At 35.3% G+C, this 26,915-nt stretch overlaps 4 protein-coding genes across 5 annotated transcripts; 1 reads left to right on the top strand and 3 right to left on the bottom strand.

Moving 5' to 3' along the window:
• Positions 1-73: 73 nt before the first annotated feature.
• LOC128881405 (testis-expressed protein 10 homolog) lies at positions 74-2,576 on the top strand. The gene is made up of 5 exons (XM_054132422.1): positions 74-565; positions 650-1,829; positions 1,907-2,144; positions 2,215-2,369; positions 2,436-2,576. The coding sequence occupies exons 1-5, from the start codon at positions 365-367 to the stop codon at positions 2,537-2,539; spliced, it is 1,878 nt and encodes a 625-aa protein (XP_053988397.1). The 5' UTR covers positions 74-364; the 3' UTR covers positions 2,540-2,576.
• On the bottom strand, positions 2,564-19,073 carry LOC128881401 (polyamine-transporting ATPase 13A3-like). Its single transcript, XM_054132415.1, has 18 exons — positions 18,230-19,073; positions 11,928-12,043; positions 10,359-10,426; positions 10,110-10,277; positions 9,443-9,513; positions 9,100-9,363; positions 8,718-8,922; positions 7,965-8,163; positions 7,781-7,892; positions 7,278-7,467; positions 6,829-7,029; positions 6,529-6,714; positions 5,915-6,289; positions 5,086-5,227; positions 4,839-4,987; positions 4,397-4,625; positions 4,234-4,315; positions 2,564-4,011 (listed from the first exon to the last, which is right to left on the bottom strand). Exons 2-18 carry the CDS (start codon positions 11,941-11,943, stop codon positions 2,973-2,975), a joined length of 3,696 nt encoding a protein of 1,231 aa, XP_053988390.1. The 5' UTR covers positions 11,944-12,043; positions 18,230-19,073; the 3' UTR covers positions 2,564-2,972.
• Positions 19,074-19,854: 781 nt separating this feature from the next.
• On the bottom strand, positions 19,855-25,601 carry LOC128881271 (uncharacterized). Of its 2 annotated transcripts, XR_008458029.1 has the most exons (3): positions 25,351-25,601; positions 21,054-25,163; positions 19,855-20,983 (listed from the first exon to the last, which is right to left on the bottom strand). XR_008458029.1 is itself a non-coding variant. In XM_054132175.1 (2 exons), exons 1-2 carry the CDS (start codon positions 25,381-25,383, stop codon positions 22,977-22,979), a joined length of 2,220 nt encoding a protein of 739 aa, XP_053988150.1. In that variant the 5' UTR covers positions 25,384-25,601; the 3' UTR covers positions 19,855-22,976. The 2 variants fall into 2 exon arrangements, 1 of the variants encoding a protein (XP_053988150.1); XM_054132175.1 differs by having other exon boundaries at positions 19,855-25,163.
• Positions 25,602-25,718: 117 nt separating this feature from the next.
• LOC128881275 (protein dj-1beta-like) lies at positions 25,719-26,912 on the bottom strand. The gene is made up of 4 exons (XM_054132185.1): positions 26,632-26,912; positions 26,259-26,417; positions 26,007-26,196; positions 25,719-25,942 (listed from the first exon to the last, which is right to left on the bottom strand). Exons 1-4 carry the CDS (start codon positions 26,812-26,814, stop codon positions 25,821-25,823), a joined length of 654 nt encoding a protein of 217 aa, XP_053988160.1. The 5' UTR covers positions 26,815-26,912; the 3' UTR covers positions 25,719-25,820.
• Positions 26,913-26,915: the final 3 nt, after the last annotated feature.

Genomic DNA, 26,915 nt, shown 5'->3' with positions numbered 1-26,915 from the left:
TTGTGTGCAGATCAGTGAATATACATGCACAAACATGTACATGACACTGTGACCAACTGTGACTGCCTCGTGGGTAACATACACATAACCTATAACCTACATGCTTACAAATTATACGATTTTGAAAATATTGTTCGTACGTACTCTTTTTCTACTATTGTAACATAAATGACATGTGTTTTAAGTAAATTATTACATATCGAATAGTGATCTATTTATGTGCAAGTGTATTTTTGAATAATACAATTTATACTATTGAAAAAATTGGTTTTAATTGTACGTTATATTAGTCTAACTTGGTCTAACCTAAAGACGAGGAGAAAATAATGCATATACACTAATTCGATTTACACAATAATTAATTATGGGTAAGAATAATAGACACATGAAACATTTAAAGTCTGAAAAGGCAAAAGTGAAATTGAAAGCGAAGAAAGCAAAGCCATTACCAAAGGGATTAAATGTCACTGATCCGACGTTCAAAGTTAAAAAGATCGTAATACGTGAACAATTGAAACATCATGATGACACGGAAATTCTTAGTAAAAGAAAACTTAATGTTAAAGTAATGATACTAGTTATTAATTAATATTACTTATTTTTGAAATTGTTATGTGATTCTTTTAACATGTGTGTATGTAATTTTTAGGATTTACTATCACGTCTTCAACATTATAACTCAACAGTTCGACAAGATGCTGTGAGAGAACTAAAAGAAATTTTGTCACAGCATTCTTTGGACTTATTGAGTTCACAGTTTGGATCTCTGTTGCAAGGCATTTGTGCATTATCTCTTGATAAAGAGAGAAACATAAGACATGACTCTTTCAAAGTTTTGAGTTTAATCCTTGGTCCAGTATCTAATGATCAACTGAATCCATATTGTGATGTTTTGATTTCATATTTAAGATGTGCTATGACACATATAGACCCTCGCATTAAAGAAGATGCTTTACTCTTTTTGGATGTACTTGTACAAAATTGTGGTAATGTTTTGGCTAGAAACAGCAATAAAGTGCTGCCAAATTTTTTAAACATGATCTCTAGATTGCACACTGAAATGAAACCTGGAAGACAATTAATAACAACTTTAAATTCCAAAAATACTACTGTTAAATGGAGGATAAAAGTATTGGAAAGGCTTGCCACTATGTTCAAGTCTATCGTTAGCTTTTATAAATCACAGCAAACTATTGGCTTAAATGTGACTGGACAAGTTGTACATATAGACAAAAATACTAGATATGTTCCTATTTACTTAAATACAAATTTTCAAAACTTTGAAATTGATTTTGAACAAAATGATATTCTAAAAGAAAATGCTGTTGAACAAAGTCTAGATGCAGAAGAGCTCATGAAATATGTTGAATCATTAATGCCTCTCATATTTGATAGTTGGATGGAAGTTTGCCCAGATGACAAAAATGTAGATAATTCTGCACTTCTGATTTCTGCTGAAGCATTAGAATTATTGAAAAGTGCTGTAGAAATTATACAGTTAATAATTGAATGTATAGATATATTGCACACTGAATGCGATGTAAACTTGAAATATTGGTTTAAAAACAATTTTCAGAACATTTTCATACAAAATTTACTTACAAAATTTCCTTACACTAAGTTAGGTGCTACACTGAGCTTGCTCTCCTCAGCACGAAACAGAAAACGTCAAGAAGACTTTTCTGTGAATGAGACATATGATGCCTGCTTAGAACAAAATTTAGGACTTTGTCAGATTTATATATGGTTTACATCAATACATAGTGACGATAAGGTTGCATCTAAAATAAATCAAGATTATTGTACATCCGTAATTAAGTATTTAAATGGTATTACAAAGTTTATTTTGTTTTCTATTAATATGAGTCTTTGTTTATATTTAGCTTACCTGTTTTGTCTTTTATAGAAAAAATTGAAAATTGGTCAAATATAAATAATGTTGCCTTATCACAGCTGATCAAGCTTTTGAGAACATTATTCTTGAAAGCAAGTAAAGTTTGGTATAGAAATCATCTTGATCTCAATGAAACTTTACAAGCTGTTGTAGATGCATGTTGTAATCAATCAAAGAAAGAAATGCAATTACAATTATTTTCTCTCATTAGTGATATTATGTTAGATCATACTTTACATGAATTACACAGGTAATTGTATTCACTACTTTTTTTCTTTTTTAAATTGTACCTACTGCAAATACTTTATGGTACATTGCAGGGAAGATGCATTTAAGGAGTTCATATCAACTGTACCCAATCTTCTTTTAAAGCCAAAAATACATGACAATACAATAAAAATAATAAACAAAGTCGTGCTGCGGTACAGAAATTGGATTCAGAAACAACTTGTAGCAAATTACAATGACATCATAGGTAAACATTTGAAAATATTATTTTTATTACTCTATATTAACAATGTATCTATTATTTGTATTACAGAAAATGCTAAAAAAATCGAAATTCTCGGATCAGAAGATGAGAAAAAATCCCGTCTTATGATATGTAATTTGTTTTATTTCTTAGATGCACAAATTTTTTATTAAGTCGGATGTATTTTTTATAATAAATATAAGTGTTACATAAATGTATCTTTTATGATATATCTGAAAGAAACACTATTTCACTTTATTAATAAATTAATGATTCTTGCAATAGGAAAATTTGAAAGAACTATACATATAGTAGAGTGCAATCGTCAAAATCGTTAGATAAATACACTTCGACGGTTATTAAAAATATATGACATTTTATCATATATAGTACATACAATAATCACAAATTTTATTTCATATTTGTTTTGTACCATTTTGTAATAAAATTCTTAATTGTTTCGGAAGTATTCCATAATACTTATCTACAAATACTGGTATGATAATTGATTCCCTCTTCATCGACTATATTTGTTCTTATCAATTAAAGTTAAAATCTTTAACTTTTGATAAACATTTTCCAAGTACTGTATTTTCAAAGTACATCTTAAAATCTAGTTATCATGTTCGTGTTTCGTACCGATTCGTCATCGACAAATGTATGATTATCATACGCATATAACCTATTATTGTCCTTCTGTTTTTTATCATTTACATTTTTTCCAACTTCATTTACATACGACTGTTCATCCGAATACGTCACGTTAATTATATTTTCTACGCTCGGCGTTAACGGTAAAATGGGCAATTCTCTATTAAGTTTCGGCCAACTCGAGTCATTTTTTAATTCATGCTGTACTCTTAAATACTCCTTCTTAGACTTCTCCGGTCTATAAAACTTTGATTTTAATATCTTCTCTATCATATACTCTATCACGAACGTTTCAACGATGATACAAACTACGAAATTTGCTAGAGCAAGCGCCAAAATGATGATCTTCCAATCATACGTTGGAGGCACAAGTAGCTCAAGTAAATTTATTATCCACTCTGCAGGATAGACTGTGATGTATGTACAAACGACAGTTAGTAAAACTATGGAAACTATGAATGCGATGTTTGTGTATATAGCTTTTCGATACGGTTTTCCTCGTGAAAATATTATTGCCATGGTTATGTACTGGAACATGGATACGCAATACACCGAATAATTTTCGTAACACGCGTATCTATCATCCTCCGTATTTACGTATGGAACGAACCAAGGGAAAGTACGCACCGCGTGATAAGCGACAGCTTGAAAAATAGTCATAATTAACATATGTACAGTCAGAGAGAAGATTGTCGTGAAACTTAAAAGACTAGTCATCGGGGGCTTTTTCACTAGTTTCTCTTCGTATGCTCGAGTTTTCCCAAAGAATGAGGCGAAGTTGACGATGAGGAATATATCGATGAAGAGAAACTCTAGATCCGACAGGTTTGAATCGATCGAGTAGAGAATAATGACAGACAAAAACTCTGTAAGGGAGTAAGTAACCATGAACTTAAATATTCCGAACGATGTCACCAACGCAGCACGACCCTCCCTTATCACCTTCGGAACACAAGTGATGTCAGGCACCTTAGACGTGAAAGGACTTGCTACGCTAAAAAAAGAAGACATCGAACATTAATATTGGAACATACGATGATTTAAAAATCTAAATCAGGGTTGATCGGAATAATAAAGCTTAATAATCTTTTAGCTGTGGTGTAAATGGATCTTTTTCTTTCCTGCAATAATCGAGGTTTTATTCCGTTAAGATTCTATAATACTAAAAATCTTTTAAATATTGATGCTGCTGCATAAAGTAAGTATGATGTGTTACCTAGATTCCGCTTCAGACAAGGATACACCCACGTGCGCTGCTCTTAGAGCCCCGCAATCATTAGCACCATCTCCGCACATGGCTGTAATATTTACGAAACCTCTTTGAAATTACGACTACACGGTACAGTTAAGTATGACAAATATTAGGAATTGATGCATACCGACATAATAACCGAGTTGCATCAGCTCCAATACTAATTGCTGCTTTTGGTCGCTGGTCATTCTAGCAAATATTGCACCACGTACGCATATCTTCGGTACGATGTCAGGATAATGCTCGCGGAGCAACTGCCACGACTGACCAGTTAGCGCGAACCGATAATTTCTATCACCTATATTTTGTTCTATATTCTGCAACTCTGTTACCCTAAGCATTTTATCCTGAAGACTCTTGAAAAGGAAAGCAGGAAAACGATCATTATATTTCGTTTCTCTCGAGTGTTGAGCCTCGCAAAACCGGGGAAGGGGAGGGGGGGGGGGCAGGGGAACAAAACATAAATATCGTTCGATAGAAACTTGGAAAAAGTTGAATGTTAGCCTCTTTGATAGGATATGTAAAAAAACACTTGGTATTGCGAGGGTTCAGTGATTAAGTAAAATTACCAATTTCGAAGATATTTCTTGAGCATTGAAATAAATCTCCGGCTGCACTTGGTTCTCTTTCATAACCACTGTAACATCTATCACAGACTCTTGCGGTGACAAAATGCCACACTCTTTTGCAACGCTTACAGCGGTTTGAATGTTGTCCCCTGAAATAATTTGTTTTAACGCTAGGCATATAACATGTTCATAAATCATTTCGCTTTCTACCAGCGATGAAGTGCTAAACCAACGAAATCTCAATTACCCGTGATCATCAAAACATGTATGTTGGCAGTTCTGAGTTCCTTGATCACCGGTACAGTCGGTGATTTTAATCTGTTCTCCATGATAACCAAACCTAAGAACTCAAGGTTCTGTTCGACTGCGTCACGGGGTAGCTTCGTTATCTGCGAATGAAAATGCAAACTATGAAAAATAGAACGATTTACGACGACAGAAACGTTAATTAAGCATATGTAAATAGCGATTAGCACGGGTGCGTTTCTTGAAAATGTCGGATTATTCCAAAGCGATTAGTCAAGCTTATCGAACATGTTTGATAAAAATGCCTTAATTTATAATGTATTCGCTGCCTCTTTATACTATAGAATTCTATAGTATAATTTAGAAGTTTATATTGTTACAAATTAAATTCATTGACCAACTTTTTGTCACTGCATAGTAGGATACATGTTGATTTCTAACACGTAAAAATGATCTCAGGCTCTAATTGAGGACAAACAACATTGAAAAAAGTTTATACATATAAGAGAGTAATCTATTTGACCTTGTTTTTGAGTTATATTTCTTGTGCTCTGATATGCATATATGGCGATACACACATGGAAAATTATGTCAAACATGCGTAGATGTAACGGACTTATGAAAAATAAAATATTAATATTTTAATTAATATATTATGCATACGTTACGTATACGTCCTATACATTATCGTATTTATAAAAATGCATAAAATTCGCACTCTATTAATAACAAATTGGTCTGGTATAATAGATTGAAGTAGGTCACATATGTATTTAAATGAACATTTTAGATTACGAAGAACTTGTAAAGAAAATTATAGTTTCGATTACCTTATCACTATTTTCGGTCAATACTGTTCGGCCCATAGCTATAACGCGGTAGCCCTGTTCTGTGTAACGTTTTAAACAAAACATGATGTCTCTCGGAATAGTTTCTGGTTTACTCAGGCTAAGTATCATCTCAGGTGAGCCTTTCGTGTAGGCTTTGAAAGTTTCCGATCCCGATATTCGTACTATCACAGACATTCGTTGTAGAGAGCTTGAAAATTGATACTGTTGTATTATCCCGATTTCCGATATCTCGTTCATATTTTCCATGAAACTGGTGCCCCTAGGCGGTTTTACGATCGTTGGCGCTACGAGATCGTACTTGTTCGACTGCCCGATATCTGATTCTTCCAATATCCATCCGGTACTTTCAAACATCTGCAAATACGTAGACGAGAATGACCGTGAACAGAAATTATTTGATATGGCACATCGACAGCCAAATTGTTTTTAGAGAAATTTTCTTGTTGGGTTTTCCCAGATTTTCGTCTCAACACTTGATTTATTGAAGGACAACTGTCGCGGTTCTCAATGTAAACAAAAACATAGATGTCGTAAATGAACTGTGTGGTAGTCGATGCAATAGACGAAGTAGAGTCTAAAGTTTTGACAATTACTTTAACATCCAGAGGATCTCCGCACAATTCATTGTCGATTAGAGTCAAACTATGACAAACCACCATTCCCTCGAAAAGAGGATGGTTGTGCAATTTAGGAACGCTTCTTTCCGATTCACCGATAACACCATTCGTGCAAGGTACGATGCCCCACATGTCCAAACCATCTTCCGTCAAAGTCCCTGTCTGTAAAAGTGAATACAATCCTCAACTCTGAGATAAATTAATTTCAAGAACACAGTGGAAGCATGTACAGTTTCCTCTTAATGATACATTATAGTATGCACGAGTGATTCTCACCTTGTCAAAACACACGCAATTTATACTACCGGATACATTAATGACTCTATTGTTAATGCAATATATTTGTGCTCTTTTCAATCTCGATTGAGCGTACAGTTTTCCCACTGTCATTGCGGCAGGCAATGCTGGAGGAATCACTATCGTGATTATATCTAACGCTTTTATAGCTATATCGCCGGCTGTAATCCCTCTGGAAGCCTACAATGATGTTCAAACAATATTAAATTTTGGAATGCGATTAAGAGGACTATGCACTCAAATTGCTCCAAAATTAAGTCCCCCCCTAGGACTTAATTCCAAGGAAATGAATGTCAGTACAGACTTTTCTTTGTTCGTATTGTTTATATGGATTTTTATTGAGTTTGAATATTGTAGTTTGAAGCAATTCGAGTACCTAATCCTTTAAGTCAAAAATAAATTATGGACGAATTGGCATCGAAACACACCTTAGTCACGATAGTGTATATGAAACCAAAGGTGGCAATAAGCGCGAGAATACCAATGAATTTATAAGAATCCTGATCGAACTTAAAGTCTGCTGGTGGTGGGTACAAGATGGCTGCGACCAATCCACCTTTACTGGTGTGGAAGCCTGTTCGAATAACTCGTGCTAGAACTGGGTCATTGCCGTGACATCTAACAGAAACGTGAATTAATGATGACGATGTCTGTGACTCTAAAAAGGTTACATATACCTGGACACTATAAAAAAATGATTTTTAATTTTCTGCTTTTTCGTAAAGTACAAGATCTCTAGTCTTATGATTCGCCGTTGAAATTTAAATAGTTTTCGATTAACTAAATGATTTGAGTCCTTAGCGTTTAACGTTGCAATCACAGTATTATCTCTCAGGTCATATTATCTCTAAGTTGGCCGGTTTCTTTAACCATTCAGGTACATGTAACCCCATAATGCTAGCAAAAATTACACGTGGTACAGGTATCGCACCTGGTTTGAATAATGGTAGTGCCACTGTATATCGTGTGATGGGAACATTCTTTGGGATCGTACAAAACGTGACGCGATGGCAATGGGGTTTTCGTTACTGGCACAGACTCTCCTGAAATTGTAACAATAGGATTGACGATACAAAGAACGGGAAAGCATTCGATTTGGATTGTCAGTGGCTTACCAGTTAGCATGGATTCGTTTAGTATGCATTGCCCTGTCAACAGCACCGCGTCGCATATAACGGTGGCTTGATGTTTGGGCAGTTCTATGATATCGCCAGGCACCAACTCGCTGCTAGGTATGCTTTCCGACACCGTCGAGCTCCTGTGCACGCGAACGGTTGCCGTCGACGCAACCGTGCCACAAAGATTGATTTGATTCTGTTAAAAGAAGGATTCGCATTTGACTGTAAATCAAGATTCAGAGAAATCTTGAAGACGCGAGTTGACGCCTCGAACCTGATCACTTGAATCGGTAGCCTGTAGAACTAGTAACAACGAAAATACGATACGAATACTTAATATCATAGATATATGAAATAATTAAATAGCAACGAGTGATAAAGAATTTCATATTTTTTTATTCATTATCTATTATGTTCTGCTGAGGATCAACAAGTATCTTGGAAACATATCTTACTGAAGATAATTTTACTGTTGGTAATTGCTTTTTAATGACTACTTGAAGAATTCTATGTCATTAACGATACGTTCTTTATTTTTTTTTTGTACACCAAGATCAATTATCGTCAGCGGAAAACACTTGCCTATCAGAAATACATACGCGCATACGCGTTGCGCAGAAGTAAACGTAGATAACGAAGGATCTTGTTTCAAGGATGGTGTTCCTGTTTCGATTCATAAAATATCCTCAATTACTGTCATTCAAGTGACACAGGATTCAAAGCGTCTGACGATACAAATGATTTCTGTACCTTACGAGTTTGTATTATGGAACTTATGATCCCGAACAATGACATACATATGATCGCTACGGTATAGTACAAGTAGCCCTCTGCGAACCACACGCACAAAGTGAAGACTTGGAAAATGTAGAATGGATTCAGAACTTCCAACAGCAGCAACACGCCTATACTTTGTACTGGGACGATAATCTCGTTACTGCCATAAACTATTCGCCTGCAAACAAGAATAAATCGGTTATGAAGTGTTAGGTGGTGCCTAGCAGGAATCATATTCACGTTCAACAAGTGAAAGAGTCGACTTGGTTGGCGAACGAGATTTCAGAAACACAATATTTTCAGGGATAAGTTTAATACTTGATGTACCTCCTGGATAATTATAAATTCACCCTACCTAAGGCTTTGTTCTTCTTTAGAAAGTCCTTGATTGCTACTGAGATCGAGGTCCGAGCACAATGTGTACTTGTCAAGACCTACTAGTCTCGCAAACGTGTTCTGCGTGATGTCCCAGATGTAGCATTGCTTCTTGCACCAAAAAGCTTTGTACTCGAGGACCTCGCATTGCGTGCCATTCTCTAAATTGATTTTCAGCTTCTTGCACTTCTTCCCGACGATATCGTCGTCGTTTTCGTCCAGGCGTATTGGTACATCTTGCTCCCTAGTAAAAGAAGCAAATTTAGATTCCCGTTGGACCTGCTTCAAGATCAAATAGAAAAGAAACTTGAAAGCGAGCTGACCTTAGATTCCTCGCAGATACGGTTTTCACTTCCTTCACGAAGTATGACTTGTATTTTCCTTGATAATTATCCTGTTTACACATTTACGTCATCAATTAGCAATAAAACGGTTGAAATGAATTTATCCTGCGCGGAGGTATCACTTTCACGCCGATTTCTAGTTATAACATATCCATACTAAGCTATGCTAATTTTAAATATCTGATGTTACAACACATGAGTCATGTAAAAGTCTTCAATCGCTCGAGGTAATTTATAAGTATCTTTGTACACATAGATTCTGTTTTTGTTTTCCACTCTTATAGACGAATTAACATTGACGCGATTCGATCTCTTCGTGTACGTGCCTACATGTAGTGTGCACTTTTTTTTCGGGTGCATATCAGTTCGTTTCGTGACAAGTAAATACAACGTGATTGCGAAAGAAAATGTACAGAATCCACGTATGAAAATGTATGTATATATGCAGAGTGGTTTTGCAACAGTTTTATCATTGGATGGACAAATTTCACGGTACAAATAGCGTACCAACCATAAAGAATAATCCACAAGAGGATTGTCTCAACCAAGCGTGTATCGAAAACGAGACAATGGGTATGAAAGTGTTCGGAATTGAGGTTGAAATTTATTTCTAAGAAAATATACATAAACGCGTAACAATGCTTACAGTCACGAGCAATCTTGTCGCGCGGCTCAAGGGACATTTGTTGTGAGTCGCGTAGAGATGCAACTGAGGATACCAGTGGAAGAAGAGTCTCACCCATCCAATGGTCAGCACGTAGGAGATACAAATCAAGGCACTTTTCAAACCACTCTTCTCGAACCCATAAATACGCTGAAAGATGACAATAAGTTCGATAAACAGTGTCCGATAAACATTCCTCCATAATCTCTTTTGATCGATTAAGATACTTACCATGTCCTCATCTTGGCCGGTGTGAATTTTCTGCCACTGTATTTCCGACGTTTTGTCATTCTTTACCCCTGTTGAAAAAAAAAAATACAATAAATATGTGAAACATTTTCGCAACGGAACATCTTACGAACAAAATCGTTAGAATCCAATTAGATTTTGAATTAAAGTACTCGATACTCTTTTGACCTTAATCGCAATTGATGCGAACAGATAAAACCGGAAATGAACAGCTCTGATCCAGCCAATTTCGCCTCTTATCAACAGCAATAAAATTAAAAGCGGCAACTCCGTAAAAATATCGCAGTGATTCAATCGCCGCGATACGCTTCCAATTCTGCTTTTCTCTCGTTATCGTTTTAATAAATCAAATCAGTTACAACACTCAAGTAGATATATTCGCGTTAAAAACTGATAATTCCTTTATAATCATAATCTTGTTAAACGACGATAACACATTGCCGTTATCGGGTCATCAGACGCGATTGCATCTTAACCGCTTAACGTTCGAAAACTTCGTATACCGGTATACGAAGTTAATACTAAAAACAATCTTAATCGTTTTAATCTTTTATCCGCTACTGTACAACGTATTTTTCCGCTGAGCGAAAAATATAGACGTTTGCGGATTTTCGGGGACGGTTTGCCAAGATAGACAAATAGCAAACGTAAAAAATTAATTTCTTTTATCTCGAACGAATACAAGTTCAAGGCGCAGATTGTTCGCGTACATTACCAATAAAGCTCTAAAACCCCATCGAAAACGTTCGGATATAATAAACACGTGCTAAAGACAACCAAAAGGTATTTATACTTATGCAAATTAAAGTAACAATATTATTACATTAATTTGTAGAATATATTGAATATACATTCTGTATATTTCATTTACGCAGTAATATTTACTTCACGAAGTATCTCGAGGAGCCAATCCAGTAGTTACCCCAAAAAAGCTAAATTCATATTAATTAATATCAACGAACTCATCGCTAATAACAATAGTGAATAGTTGCCAGGATTTCTTGCCACGGAAATATCCACGTATTCTCTATGTCAAGTGTCAATCTCGGAAAAGACGCTGACCTGCATCAGATAAGGTCGCGCAAGGTCGCGCCGCCAATTACCGTAAATCTTTTAATCCAATCCGAAGGTCGCTGTTTCAATTATCAACGACACAATGTACTAATTCTATATGCGTTGGATTAATTAACGAAGTAACTCTGCACGACCTTCTCTATCAGAGGTCATTGTTTCCGCGTGTTCCGAGTCGAGGAAACGCTCGAGGACCGTCGTTTTACTTCTTTCTGTTAACGTACATCCAGATTTACGGCGTTTCGGTGTCAACCTTCGACTCGTAAACTCTGAAACGATTTCCTTGGGCCTAAGAAGCAACTCCAGAAGTATTAGCCAATGCACGTCCGAGTTTACGACACTCGGTGTCGACCTTTGCGTCGTAAACTCGTCCAGAAATTATTGTCGCGAAAAAAAACAAAAGGTCGCTCGGAAAAGTTTCACGCGAACGATCGACACGAGCGCGAGCGATACGACCATTTGAAAACAAACGTTACTCACCATTGGATGTTGTCATAACTTCGGGCTTTTGCTGCTGAAATTCGATCGTGTACCTGGCCCTGTACCCTCAAGAACTTGAGTCACCGTCGTTTGAGAATTTCTGCGCGAGCCAGTAGCTGAAAACACGCGTGAAAAACTTTATGGAACAAGCGTCGAAAGCCTGTTCGACGAATCCCGCCGCGAAAAACGCGCACGTCGCGGATGGACGAATTGAACATGCAAAGTTCATCTTTAAGCGCGCGTGAAACGAGGAACAGGTGATTAGGTTTCTTGATGGGCTCGTTCTGTGAAAGAAGATACGGCCAGGGCAGACGTCAAATAGGTAGCTCGACAATGAACGTGATCACGGTGACCATGCACTTGAATTACACAGTCGGCACAATAAATTGTTGGCGAGTCAAGTGGCGAAATTACAGTGACGAGCCACGTGGCCTGGCCGAACCATGCGATCCTATTCAGGTTTTCGATCGGGGCGTAGGTGAATGAAAACTGGTCAACAAGACAATTGTCTTTCCGCTGTCGGCCAATAATTACGCATTGTACCGTGCAACGATACTCGGCTGCATCGTTATTTCGTTCCTGCTTTTGTTACCGGTTTGAATGCCATTGTATCGAGCTGAGAACGTTTAACGGCGTTCACCGCATCGGAGTGACAACCGTGACAATTTCTAAGAGGCTAAAATGTGGTTTCCAAACGATTGGATGCTACGTAATCTAACATTAGACGTGCTATTGCGAAATGGAGAGGCTGGAGACGTTTTAATAGATGTTGGGAATAAATTGGAAACGTTAGTAATTTTTATTAGAAGGTGTTATTAGTAATGCTCAGGGACAGAGAGCTTTCGCCATTCGTATGCCTATTCAAAGGTACATATATTAATGAAACATAAAACCCGATATGACCACAATCATTGGAAAGACACAGAATGAAGCGAAAGATAACACTTTCAAGTTTCCTTTCCATTAATCTCATACAATGTTATTTATTTTTGTAACCGTGCCTTTATGTATTCTATCAAAATTTATTTTCTTTGTCACTTCACCTTGGAATTAATTATTTTTTTAATTCCTTAATGAAAAGCCCTTGGACAGTTCCATGTATCATTCTCTAATTTCTTGAATGAACGTAAATATTCAAAGTGTATGCATCTGCGTGTAAGATACATGTAAATATCTAGGAAATATGCAAAATATCCAGCTGTCATCGTCATTGTCATACTAATTCACTGAATCGCTGTATATTACATGTATTATAGTATACAATGTAGCAATTCAATTATGTATGTATAAACACTATTGTTATTGTTTCATTTTATTATTCCGCGTATGCATTTTGTACATATTATTTGCATATTTTGTATAATTTTCGTATACACATGCACATAGCCATATTTCAAGCGCATAAACGACACGTGCTTTCGGCATACGTGCAGGGTCATCGCAGTAATTAGTTAACCATTGTTAGCGAGCAACTGATCACATAGTTAAACATAGACAAACAATGATCGTTATATTAACTCAAAGAACACGAGCGTGCTTTCGTCTCTAAAATATGAAGACTAAATCGTCGCAAAGTGGGTATTTCGCGTAAAGGTAAATACATAAATCTTGTGTAAACGTACGCTTGTAGTTAGTTAAACATAGAAACCGTTTAGACTGAATGAGCTATTTGTATGCAGACGAAAACATAAGGACGTTACTCTTTATCTACCTATTTTATAGTTTGAGTCCGCTATACTTTGCAGTTTACTTCTGTGATACATCGCTAATAGTGTACACTACTAAAATTAATAATAATCTTGAATCAGTATTGGAATAGCTTGAGAACTGTATTAAAGAACTAAATACGCGGAGATTATCGACAAGAGAAGAGCTTGCTCCTATAAGAGAGAAGACAGGGTTGTTCTACGACAGAGATATTTTTTAATCGGACTGATCAATCTCCACTTAGCGAATACAATTTATTACAAGCGTAATCTCGACATTCCATGTCCGATAGGTTTTCGTTTTCGAAGCACCGAAGGACAATTCACGGAATCCAGTCGTCCTCGTGCAATATCTTTGTCTAGAATTAGATTGTACGATTAATTGACAACGCGGTGGTGTACGTCCATCATTTTCTGCGAAAGCATCTCTGTACAGAAAGCATTCCGCCGTTCGATAAATAGATCAAACGCAATCGTATTTTCAACGCGCGTTCAAGGTTGATCACGTGTGACATACCGGCGAACACACAACCTTCGATAAAATCGTTCTATCGTAGATCAAATTTGCGATACTTGAACAGATGTGTCGAAGAATATTCTTGTCGATTATCGTTTCAATATTTTTGTTTATAATTCGTGAAACCTTCGTTCTCGCTTCGTTCGGTGTTCTACAGGTATATGTTCGATTCTGATATTTATTGCGGGTGTTACGCATAGTATAGACCTTGATCCATTGTTAAATACGTAAGTAGCAAGATAAGGAGGGATTTGTACAACTTTGTTTCCCGTAAATGCGTTCAAACAACACGCCAGTAATTCTTTCCTGCTCGAATCGTCCGAACTTGGTGTTAGTGCGTCAACAATGCCTGTACAATGGTAGATTAGAGAACCTAAAGGTAACTGATACGGATTGAAGCGTTTTACTACATAACAGCTGATCGTTCCACGAAAAATATTCCAACGTAAAAATTGTTTCGATGAAAGACGATGAAAAAAAAAAACGAATAACGCTCTATTAACGAACTACGCCTAATAATACGCAGAACTAGACTACATTTGCTTGATAATAAATGCATTAACGTCTCTTATCTAGAATGGAAAATAAACGTATGCAACTAAATGAAAATAGAATGGTTCTTAAAAGTCCTATTTCTGATATACAGTTATTTATTTCTATTTTCATTGCCACTCGTCTTAAAGGTTTCTGCTTAATATAATCTATGACTAATACCTTCCCACGCAGTATTACATACTGATAATTTCTAATCGCTCGATCACACACATTTCTACAAAATATTTTCCTCCTTGCGCATTCCTTCTTATTACTGTACCGTACTGTTCTTTTATATTAACGGTGCGTTACGTTGTGCTCAAGGAGAAACAGGATGAAATGATCGAAACAGTAAAAAGATTTGAGATGACTATTTTATAATATCTAATAAAATTGTTTTATTTCACGAAGAAAGAGGGCAATAACATTATTTGACTCGAACTCTACTGAACATTAAACAAGTGTCAATTGACTAATCCTGCAACTCGTTTCTTTGAAGTGGACAAACAAAATTCCTTTCAGGTCCAAGGACCCAGGTGTACCAGGTACGGGTTAAACTGCATACGGTACGCACACCTTCTAATATTGCAATAGTTGCAGTTATTTTTTCCCGACAACTAGACCAGTCGTTCGCGTCACCTATCCTCGTGCAAACAGCCAGGTAAAATCCATTAAAGCTAATCGTATCCTTCTGTTCTAAGGAGTGGCAGATCTGAATTAACAGCGAGCTAAATCTAATTACTTCACGATAGCCCTTTCCTCGTTGAAAACATTTGCCGAAAGATAAATCAGAATGTTATTAGTGTTACAATTTAACCCTGATTTCGATGAAGCTTTTCTGCCTCGAGGAAACGATTTATGACTAAAAAATGTTAAAAAAAAAAAACTGGTTCACCATTTTCTAGTTAGAATGTAGTTAACGATCCTTCGTTACATAAGAAAACGAGCGGACGATTGATAAAGATATTGTGGCGCGACGCGAATGAAATGTAAGAATCGACGGGACAGCATCGAGGACCGATTAATAGAGCGTGGACGTTTGCGAAAGCGACGGTTAGGTCTCAAGAGGGTAAATAATTTTGCTCTTGACGCGTTTCGTTATTCGCTAAAAGTATCGGTTTTGCGCAATTTCCATTCCGTTGTGAAATGTGTGTCGCGAGACCACCTAGATTCAACCGTGCGCGTTGCGTCGTTAGACATGCAACTCGCGCTTCTATACTTTTAGGTAAAGAGTGTTGCGTAAGTCTGGTACCTGCAACTTCGAATCGCTCGTAACTCGTTATTTCGTAAAGATCGGTGATCTAAAAAAAAAAAAACAAATTGACAATCAGTAGGGGGACACAAAAGTTCCCCCCCCCCCACACACACACACACAGTGCTAGTGGGTTGCGTTGAGTCAGAAACATTTTCCTACGTACTTGTTGATTTAGACTACTTTCACTGTAACTTCGCTTTTCCCTTATACGAGAGATTAGGACCATTTGGAGAAGGGACAACGTTGCACACGGTGCCATTTTAGCAATTTTAGCGAAATAGCGCTAATTGTAAGAAACAGACTGAAGATATTTAACGTAACTAACAACTGTATTGCAAATTCATATCTTCACACATCTGTTGAAACTTAATTGAAAGTATGTCTTATCATCAAAACGCTACAACATGCGTATCGTTGTTAACATTGAATACATTCTTGAGAGACACATGTAATTAATTTAATTAATCGATGCATTTAATCAACTCATTTGATTAATACACGCAATTAATGTATGTAATTAATCTATGTAATTTATGTGCATATATCGGCAATATTAAATAAATTTTTCCTGAAGTGCGCAAACATGGGCAGGCGAATATAATCTAAAATAAAAATGGCGATTAGTCAACAATTATCGTAGCGCATGACTTTGATTGGAGAACCATGGAGAAATGTTTACGAACTCGCTTTGAAAACAAATTGTATCATTCTATCGTATAATGCTAATTTTCTAAAATTATAACGCAAAACAACGGTGAATGTTTACTATCAAAAACTTGTGTCGCGTATCCAGCAAATTTTGGAGTTGCAATTATTTGGCGAACATATTCCGTGCGGTTTACCTAGGAATCAACAGTTTTAAGAATACGAAGGAGTTATTGCGCGTTTAACATGGCGGTGTTTTTTACTTCATTCGTAATAAATTTGCGGAATGTTAAATGGATTATTAAACAATACATATTTGGATAGCATGTTATGCCTCATGAGGATATAATTATACGTTCTTTGTACTAATTACTTGTTGATACGAAAAGAATTTCAAAGGCCTCATTCAATACTGATTACTCGATATCGCGATATTTTTAATCCCTATAAAATTCGAATTCCATTAGAATCTTTAAAGCACACCTATTTACATTTTATTTTCAATCGAAATCATGATTGTTTCCATGAAAGCCCTTCTAAACTAAGAAATAGAAAAAGATGCCTGTAATTTAGAAAGTTACTTAATTAAATTGACGTGAAATGAAATAAAATACAAACGGAAAAAAATACGTTCGTGAAATAAGAAACGTATGAAGCACATTATCTAAAAACGCATGCATTTTTCTGCTGCTATAAAGATTTACTGCCTCAATCAAGACATGTATGAATGTACATATGTTCTGTGTTTAATGTCAGTGTTAACAATCGAATGGTACTAACGAATGATTGAACAAATATTTGTACACTATAAAATTGTATTTTTAGAAATTGTATTTTGAAAACCGTGTAAAAAGAAGCACGGTGTAAATAGGGAGTTAGGTGCACTGGATAATCTCGGTGTCACTTATTGGACATGCCCTAATTACTTCGACCAGCGTATTGTAATTCATACAAATATTTTAGTTTCGTTCGATACTCGACCATAAATAACTCGACCGATGCTACATTATTTAAAAAAAGTGTTATTATTCATAATGTTTACTTTCTAACAATAATAAATTCATATTTTCAAATTATCGGATACCATTCGATTGGCGTATTGTCTCTGCGATATATAACACTCGTGTGATATTAAAAACAAACGAATACCGCCAACCTGTCTCTAATTAAGTAACGAAACGATTAGTAAAACGATGTTCCTCCTTTTCTTCTTTGAAAAGCCAACAAACACAAAGCTATTACTTCCCAAGGACACGAGTATAGAATTTCTTTGCTATGAGACGTTGCGAAAATTATTTGCTATTATAGAAATTAAACAGAATGACAGGATACGAAAATTACTGCAACCTTCGAGAAAAAGAATCGATGGAAGCGCTACCAGCGTGCAAGAAAAATAGTATTATTATCAGATTAACCAAAAAGTTTATTCGAATTAGAATATAATTTTTCTTGAACAAGGGAATATATTTACTCTATAACATATTCTCCATTTTCTTCCATTATCTTTCCCTATCTTTAGGTCAAATTCACGATTCCGTATTTGTACAAATCCTCAACAGGTTAGTAACCATTTGAACTACAGAAAAACACCCGTCACCACAAACTAAACGAACATTTTTAACTAACCGAATACGCCTACACTTACTCGACAGTTTGACAATCCTTTCCTTGGTCCGATCCCTTTGCTCTCACGGGGATGTAGTCCCAGGTGTTCGCACGAATCCGTGCATTCCCAATGAACTCGCTTTCGTGCAATTTTCGACGCTTACTCTATCTTCACCGATCGCAGCAGACACAGGGCTCGTCTCGGTACACCGTAAAACGATTCCTTCGATTTCGCGTTCGAGATTATCGCGAGAGACATAAATTGGCGGGAACGAAAACGGCTCGAAAATTACCGACTCAAGGTAACGGTTACGGATTCTACGAGCACTCGACCGTATTAAAAAGGAGAGACGTGTAAAAGAAAAAAAAGAACGAATATTATAGAACGCTAGAGGCACAACGGAAAATAAATGGGTGTAATTGTGTTGCGGGAGGTGTCCGCAAGGTCGACGTTTAAAGGAACAAATGGAAAGTTGACCTCCGAATGGACTGATAGAGAATATTAAACGATAGTCGAATCTCTCCGTAGATATATCGCCGAAATTCTCGTCGTTCGGTTAATCGAGTCGTCCTATCATTTCACGAATGCACGATATCACCTGTTTCGCGTCGCGCGCCGGGCCACACTGTGCCATTCTGTATCGTTCCAGGACTGTTGCACAAATTTCCCCTCTCCCTGAACCCCTCCTATCGACAATCGCTCACTTTTCCCGCGTTGCGATTTACCGATAGATCGCACATCGGTATTTACCAACCTTTTCCGCGCCGAAACGTGACTTACGTCAGACAGGTGAACCAATTCCGCGAAAGGACGCTCGACGAACGCGATTATCCGAACGGTTTCGAAAATTCGAGCACGTATTTTTCGAAGTCGTTGGTACACGTCGTACGTCACAATTGAGTCGTATCACGATTCGTACGTTCATTAAGACGTATCCGCCACTACCGCGATAAATCAGAAGTCTTTGACTCTTTGCGCCGATTCCTTTTGCGTATGTATTCGAAACAGAGACGCGGAATGTTGTTCGACGATAAGTTCAAGCTAGATGAAATGGAAATCGATCGTATTTTTCTTGATAAATCATCGAGATTCACATGTCGTTGTAATTAAAAGGAAGACATGAAAAAATGTAATTAACGGGGAATTAAGCGCGGACAACTAGAAAATAATTGTCGTCAGATTGCCCCGCCGATAAGTGATGTTTCGTTGTGGACAGCTGCTACTCATTTCTAGTTTCGCAATGTTCCCGGTAAAAGATAAATTGCGGTAGTAACTGCAAATTACAAGTACCTGCATCGACAAGCACTCTGTCACGAGTTAACATCCGCCTGTTAATGAAAATTTCGCGTAACCGTTCGCGTACGACGCTATCGTTTCGCGTTTTCACAAACCATCAAACACAATTTTACATATTACGGTATGTTTTACTGTTTTTTTATCAATATTCTCGTTTATACGTGTTTATTCATCATTGAAATTAATTTAAATAGATCACTAACAACTCGATAAAAACTATTGATCATGAGTCATAGAAAAGAATAATTTTTTACACAAACATGAATACCTGTAACGCTTTAAGTTGCATGAAATCATCTTTTCTAGATCCATTCGATTACACGTATAGGTTAACGCTGCTCTAATTGCGTCTTTTAGAAAAAAAAGACTGAAATTACTACTTCTTGGTATTTATTTAAAGATTATTAGCAATTCACCTCGATGTGTCATCCACGTTCGCGTAAAATATTTTTTTACAAGTAATCGTTAACTCTTTACGCATTGTTCATGACTCGCAGATTAGTTTTCCGTAGACAACATGGCGGTGAAATTATAATTCCATTTTGACAGTTAGTTATCCTCCTTTATCGGTTAGCATCCGTAGCATTTCACTTATCATAGCGGCTTAAGGATGCCCGCGACCCGACGTTATTTCTCTTCCATAATTAAGACTTTTCAGATGTTTACGACGAACTAGTATCGAGAAGGGATTATCAGTATAATGCTTGGAACAATAACCATAAAGTATTTCAAATTGTTTTGTGCATTACGTGTCTCCATAACCTTCTTTATTGCGAAGCAGACGAAATATCGAGAGTGTTTATCGTTCTAGAATTAAGAAAGACAAACATTCTCGTGGTCAGTCGACGAGCGAGTATTTTGACGCGAGTAGTCGTTCAAAGGATTTATGTAAACGCAGTCTAGACGAGAAGAAGCCAGTCCGTTTCAATTTGTCATTGCGTATCCAATTCTTTGTTTACAACCAAAATATCAACCTTCTTAAACCCTTATTTACGAATAAACATTGAACTGGTATTTCTACCCATTGATAAGCAAATTGAATAATTGTGTTCGTTGCATAAACGAGTGTAATAAAGTAGAAAAAAAATGCAGGATCTCAGGTATTAGTCGAGTAACGATATTTGCGATAAAACGATGTGTCCGATAACGATGTCATGTGCTTTGCTCATTAGCCAACAAAGAATTCTCAACATGATCTCTTATCTCGAGACACACAGTCTAACATGTCCCACTGTCGTTCGAAGCAGATGTACCGATTGTCAATGTTAATTTCGAGAGCCATAACCCATAAAATCGATTAGATGTAGTCGTACGACTTCAAAAATTTACGATGAAATTATAAATACATTTATTGCTGTTTATTAATAAAATGATACATGTTCATTTACTACGCGAATTTCAAAACATTTCCAACGTCTGCTATAAAATTAAATGCGACCGAATTAAAATCGAATTCAGTCGAGGGTATGTTGCAACACTATAATCTTTTACCTCTCTCTAAAACAAAAAGAATACTTTCATTTACGCGTATATATATATATATGTTCATGTTGTTTACATTGCTCACCTTTGTGAGATTTGTTGACTTGTTTCTGCCTTAACCGGCCCCGACTTATCAACTGGCATTTCAAGTTTGCGTATGGCGCAATTCATGTTTGGAAAAAACAACAAGACAATTTATTTAATGCATTGCGCCAAACAAAGACGGTTATGTTGTCTCTTCGACTAAATGACGCCTTTTGAAGAAAGCATATACTAAATTTCGTACAAATATTATTTGTTTAATAATACGTTTTATCGAAAGACGAAGGAAATCAAAATTTAAAGAATCTAGTCTATGCTTCTAATAGTCTCGTTATTGGAAAACAAAGTTACGAAAAATCCCAAGTCGATTAAACGCATGTTAATGTTATTATAATTTCAAATTCCTCTAACGCTGTGTGTAATATTATGCAATTGTATGATGGAATGTAATTTTCTTTTGTGACTCCTCTGGCAATTTAGATGATTGGATAACTTATCATATGAAATCTACTAAAGTACCCATAATGAATTCTTCGTGTATTGTTTAAAACATTGTCGGTTGTGTAGATCGAAAGATTTTATGAATATATGTAGAGGGCGTTTAGAAGTAGTTTCTTAAAAAAGAAACGATGAGTCATTAATCACGACAATGTAATTTTTCACTAGAGTTCAAAGTACGCTAGATAAGATCAATCGTGAAATAATTAATGTTTGTTATTTTCTTTATCGTAAAGAAATAATATTGTATCGTACGTTACATGTGAAACAAGTTTTCAGCCCGAGTGATTGTCACGAATCACCGCCAGTTTTCATTTACCTATTGTCATACGCATTCTCGTATATCGTGCGATTTTATTGTAACGTATAGATGTCTGTCTCACGTAACTAATGTGAGTAAATTGCACTTCATAATCGCACGATCGTGCGCCTAGATGTACCATCGGATAATCAGGGTACATCAAGGTTGATCCAATAGATCCGCATTGGCGTACACACAAACCACGTCACGGAGATCTCATCTATGAATTTGAGATCATTGATCCTACGCTCGTGATCGATGAGGGCTGATATCCAGGCTAATGTTAGGAAAATTGAGATCATTGCTGATACGAGTCTGTGTCTTCGTCTGTCCTTGAAATATTTAATCTCTTACGATATTTCCAGATTTCGTATATTGTTCCTCTTGACACGGAATTAATATAATTTCAAAGCAATCGCCGAATAAAAATAAACTAACTTATCAAGCAATGTTTCAGCTGTTTGAAATCTTTGATCGTAGAGTCACGTCGTTAGATTATATCATCGGTTATTTTTCGATCTTAATCGATGAAGATTTCAGTGGCACTTGATACTGGGAAAGAAAAAATATTGTACGTAGATACTATCGTTTGCGTTCTATATTACGGTACTCCTATGCGAAGAAATGCTTTAAAAAACCTTCAATTGCATTGGTACACTAACAATTAAATTATCTCGGCCTTATTGCTGGCTGATTCATCTATACTATGCAAATTTAGCCAGTATTATTATGATGATATTTAGAAATTGTATATGGAATTGTAATGTCCCATCTGTTCGTAATATACATATAATTTGAATAATGTAGTTCTCGCCAAAAGCAAAACTGTTAAGAGCAACCATCAAATAATGCTAAGTTTAATTATCAATACTTACAGCATATCTGTTCATTTTTAGATTATACTTGTTGGAGTATTATTGGTATGAATTCAAAGCACTTGTGTTTTATGCAAAATATATATGTATTTTTTTATTCAAACTTTCAATCAGGAATATTTACAGACATCTTACTGTTCTTAAAATAGTGTTCAACTTTCGAGATGCAAGAACTATAAATTTAATCTTTCACAATCTCATGATTTCAAAATATGATCTACTACTTTTATACATTCTCGATTTTTAATGGATACAAAAATTTTCCACAAAATCGTATCAAGAATAACTAATTTTATTTACTATAATTACTAAAAATAACGTCCATATCTAATTGAGACAATATTTCATCATCAGAATCATTTTCAGTACTATTATAAAGTGTTACATTGGATGAAGATTTTGGAATTTTTGCCAGTTTATTTTCTTGAAGTAATTCGTTGTCATTCTTTAAATTTGGTAGAGACTTAGAATCAGCGTTCTGTGATTGGGTTAACGTATTTGTATTTTTAAACTGCATTAGTCGCGATCTAACTGAAATTTTATTCTTTTTCACAGTATTATATTGAATATTTTCAGCTTCGTCATAGCAAGGAGTATGTAACCGTTTGATCACAGCTTCTGTTTCATGTGAGATATTTACATCACTTTCTTCAACATCCATTTTTTCAGGAACCCTATCATTCAACATTTTTGTTTCAACATTTTCTGTGCAGGTATTTACAGACACCGGATGATCAACATCCATTTGCAATATTTTTGAATTATGGGAAAACTTTTTACTTGCATTTGCATTTGGAGAATATTTTTTTAAAGATTGTAATAAAGTTTCAGATTTTTGTTGAACATCATTTTGCACGGTTTCCTTTTTATTTGATATTAATTGCCTCTTTTCTTCGTTTATATGCTTAACAATTTTAGACTCTAGACTAGTAAAATCCTTTTTCTGAGTATCTGTAATTTTTTTGGAAGAAACTGAAAAGGAAATATCATTTATGGAATCAAAATTCATTGATTTTTTAATATTCCCAAATGTTTTGTTTATATCTGTACTACAACTGAAACTTTTTGTATTAATATCTTGTGTACTTTTTGTAGAATTCATTGTTCCCTTAATGTTGTTAGTATGCTCTATTTTTAATGATTCTTCTTCTAGAGCTCTTGTAAGAATTTGATCTATCTCATCTTCATCTTCTACTTTACCATTTGTAACATCTTCTAAAACTGATTCCATATAATGTGTCCGCTCTATTTTACCCTTGTTAGAGTAAATAGCTAACAAACTTGAAGGTGCAATTAAAATTTGATATTTATTCGAGATAAGGGAACCAGAAATCTTTAATAAGCCTACATCACATAGCAATATGACAACATTTGATTCTAATAAACCAGGATATTTAAGTGGTATGTCTCTATGTACAATTCCTTGAATGGTACCTGTAAAGTCTTTTAATACAATAGGAGGATTTTCATGATTATGATCTATGCGCTCTACTATTCCTGCCAAAAATTCAATTTTTGTGCTACTGTAACCATTTGCATTTGCCATTTGTTTAATAGTAGCAATTTCATATCCTTTTAAAAACCCATCTGGCAAATCATTTAACATCAACTGCCAAGCACCTTCTGTGAAGAGATCTTTTGTGTTTTGAGAACAATATTCAGGTAGATCAGTGTCGTTTGTTTCCACTACAGCTTCATTTTCTTCCAAACTATTTAAGTATGAAATAGCAGAAACACTGGCATCTATATCATCGGGTAGTAAACCAGCTGGACCAGGAAACCTTCTGACTATTGTCATCTTTTTATTCGTCTGTACTTGTGGAGGTTTAATTGCAGCCTTATTTTTAGATTCTGCATTATCTACAGATCGTTGTTTCAATATGTTACACAATAACTGTTTTCTAGATAGCTCAGATGATATCTGTTTACTGTTGTCATTATTTAAACAGTTTTTTTTTTTAATGTCCTCTTTTGGGGTTTGACATTTTATATTATTATTTAGAAATGTAGATCCTTGTTGTTGTAGATTAATGTTACTATTGCTTTTAATTTTTGGTACAGTCTTAGGTGATTCTAAATTCTTTATATTATTTTTGGCAACTTTATCCTGTACATTTTTTTTATTAAGTATTCCAAGCACTAAATTTTTCCTAGGTAATTGACTATTTTCACTGCTCTGTATATATTCAGAGTGTGATTTTAATGAATTATTTTCAGTGGACTTTTTTGAATTACTTAACAGACTTTGAGAAATATTTTTGTCTGGAAAATTCTTGTTAAACATACTAAGAATTAAATTCTTTCTCGATACTTTATCCTCGTCACATTTTTTTACATTCTTGACATCACACACATCATTGTCAATTGAAGAAATGGGATCACTAAAAATGTCTATCTTACGTCTTTTCGGTTCGCTTTCATTATTGTCCGTTGCAGAATAAAGTTGGATTGATTTATCATCCACGTCATTCAGAAAATCCTGAAAATTCGTATTAAAAATTGATACGAGAATCATTTCTGCGCTGCCTTTTGTCAGACGCGACACGTGCTTAGCATTTTCTTGTTGAATGAATGCGATTCAATCTAAATAGCATTTTATATAATGATTGCAAAACAGGCTGATATTGATACAAATGTTTAATAACAGATATTTATTTCGAATTTACCTGATCGAGATCCCAATCATCACTTTCAAACATTTTCTAGATAACCAAATGTTTACAAACTGTAAGGATGTGTTCTCGAGTATTTGTTTCTTCTTAAATAGTAAATCAAATACTCGCGAAATTATGTAATAAATAAATGCATATTTTGTATCGAAACTTGTGAACTGTCAAATATATTAAACACTGATAGCATAATAATAGGTGATATTCAAAATCTACAAAGCTTGGCAATATAAGCCGGCCATATTGGAAGTGATTGAAAGGTGAGGGGGGATTTCAAATTGATGTAATCGAAAGTTGAAAATGTTAAGTACATACATATTACATCTTTACAAATGAAACGTAGAAGAAGTGGATAGGAAAAGTCGTTCTCAAAGTATAATATCAATTTATTAAACCCGAATGCATAATATAAATACAATTATACAATTTCTTATACATAACACACATCTATATAACCTTTTTTATTTTTATTCAGTGTATAACATTCCTTTTGCCACATTGTTTGCAGTATCCTTATCAAGCAACTTTTCTACAATAGCCAAACCAAATGCAAATGCAGTTGCTGGACCTCTGCTAGTTATAAGATTACCTAAAATATAAGATACAGTATCATATCTTTAGAGTCATTCAGAATTTAATAACTTAGTTCATACCATCAGTCACAACTTTATCTTCCAAATATTTGTATTCATCGGTTAATTGATCTTTCATTGAAGGATAGGATGTGAGTTGTTTTCCTTTAGCGATACCATGTGCTTTTAGTGCAGTTGGTGCTGCACAGATAGCAGCAATAACTCTGTCCTCTTTTTCTTGTTGTTGTAGCAGTTTTCCTACCTCAGCTGACTACACAATATAAAAAAATATGTTTGTATATGTTTCTTATCAAAAGCTTTAATTCTACTTACTGATGCAAAAGCTTTAGAACCGCCGAGACCACCAGGCAATATTACAACATCATATTTTTGGTTAACTGCATCTTTAAGACTTGTATCAGCACAAATTTTAACGTCACGACTGCATTTTATGCATGGAGCATCAGTAAGACCAGCTAAAGTGACATCAATCTAACAATAATTTACAATAGCTAAATTATGTGAAGTTCTCTTAATGGAATTAAGAAATTAGAATGTCATATCTATTGATACAAAAATAAAAATAATTTATTTTTATTAGATAAACTATCATTTTAATTAGTGTTAAGTGCAAATCATTAATGCGTAAATATATTGAAGTTTGATATTAGATATAATTTAAGGTTATATCTCCTACAAAACGTACTCCAGCTCGACGTAAAACGTCTGCCGTTATCACAGCTTCCATTTCTTCAGAACCATCAGCTATCAACAAAATTGCAGTTTTTTTCGCCATGTCTACGGTATGTTTTGCGTTCAATAAAATTGTCGGAACTTTATGAACAGAGTGCGTAAAATGTGAAAGTACACGACCCAACACCGACAACATGTGTTATACGTGATAAAGAGAGAAGCAATAACTAGAGATAACTAGCATTCAATGCCGGTAATTATATGTTTGATATTATCAAGTACAACAGGTTCAGTCCT

The sequence above is a fragment of the Hylaeus volcanicus genome, chromosome 8 (genome assembly GCF_026283585.1).
Source record: "Hylaeus volcanicus isolate JK05 chromosome 8, UHH_iyHylVolc1.0_haploid, whole genome shotgun sequence".
NCBI classification, from domain to species: domain Eukaryota; kingdom Metazoa; phylum Arthropoda; class Insecta; order Hymenoptera; family Colletidae; genus Hylaeus; species Hylaeus volcanicus.
Note: the sequence above shows the minus strand (reverse complement) of the source record. Positions and strands in the feature narration are given on the sequence as shown.

Excerpts from the sequence above, each read along its gene's own strand:
- LOC128881405 (XM_054132422.1), top strand. The coding sequence starts at position 365 with ATGGGTAAGAATAATAGACACATGAAACATTTAAAGTCTGAAAAGGCA. Across the intron at positions 566-649 it reads AAAGAAAACTTAATGTTAAA|GATTTACTATCACGTCTTCA; the intron begins GTAATGATACTA and ends TGTAATTTTTAG. Across the intron at positions 2,145-2,214 it reads ACTTTACATGAATTACACAG|GGAAGATGCATTTAAGGAGT; the intron begins GTAATTGTATTC and ends GGTACATTGCAG.
- LOC128881401 (XM_054132415.1), bottom strand. Across the intron at positions 7,893-7,964 it reads AAACGAATCCATGCTAACTG|GAGAGTCTGTGCCAGTAACG; the intron begins GTAAGCCACTGA and ends TTACAATTTCAG. Across the intron at positions 5,228-5,914 it reads TGACCGAAAATAGTGATAAG|ATAACGAAGCTACCCCGTGA; the intron begins GTAATCGAAACT and ends TTTCATTCGCAG.
- LOC128881271 (XM_054132175.1), bottom strand. The coding sequence starts at position 25,383 with ATGTTTGAAAGTGATGATTGGGATCTCGATCAG. Across the intron at positions 25,164-25,350 it reads ATGATTGGGATCTCGATCAG|GATTTTCTGAATGACGTGGA; the intron begins GTAAATTCGAAA and ends ACGAATTTTCAG.
- LOC128881275 (XM_054132185.1), bottom strand. The coding sequence starts at position 26,814 with ATGTTGTCGGTGTTGGGTCGTGTACTTTCACATTTTACGCACTCTGTT. Across the intron at positions 26,418-26,631 it reads ACGTTTTACGTCGAGCTGGA|ATTGATGTCACTTTAGCTGG; the intron begins GTACGTTTTGTA and ends AATTATTGTTAG. Across the intron at positions 25,943-26,006 it reads AGATAAAGTTGTGACTGATG|GTAATCTTATAACTAGCAGA; the intron begins GTATGAACTAAG and ends CTTATATTTTAG.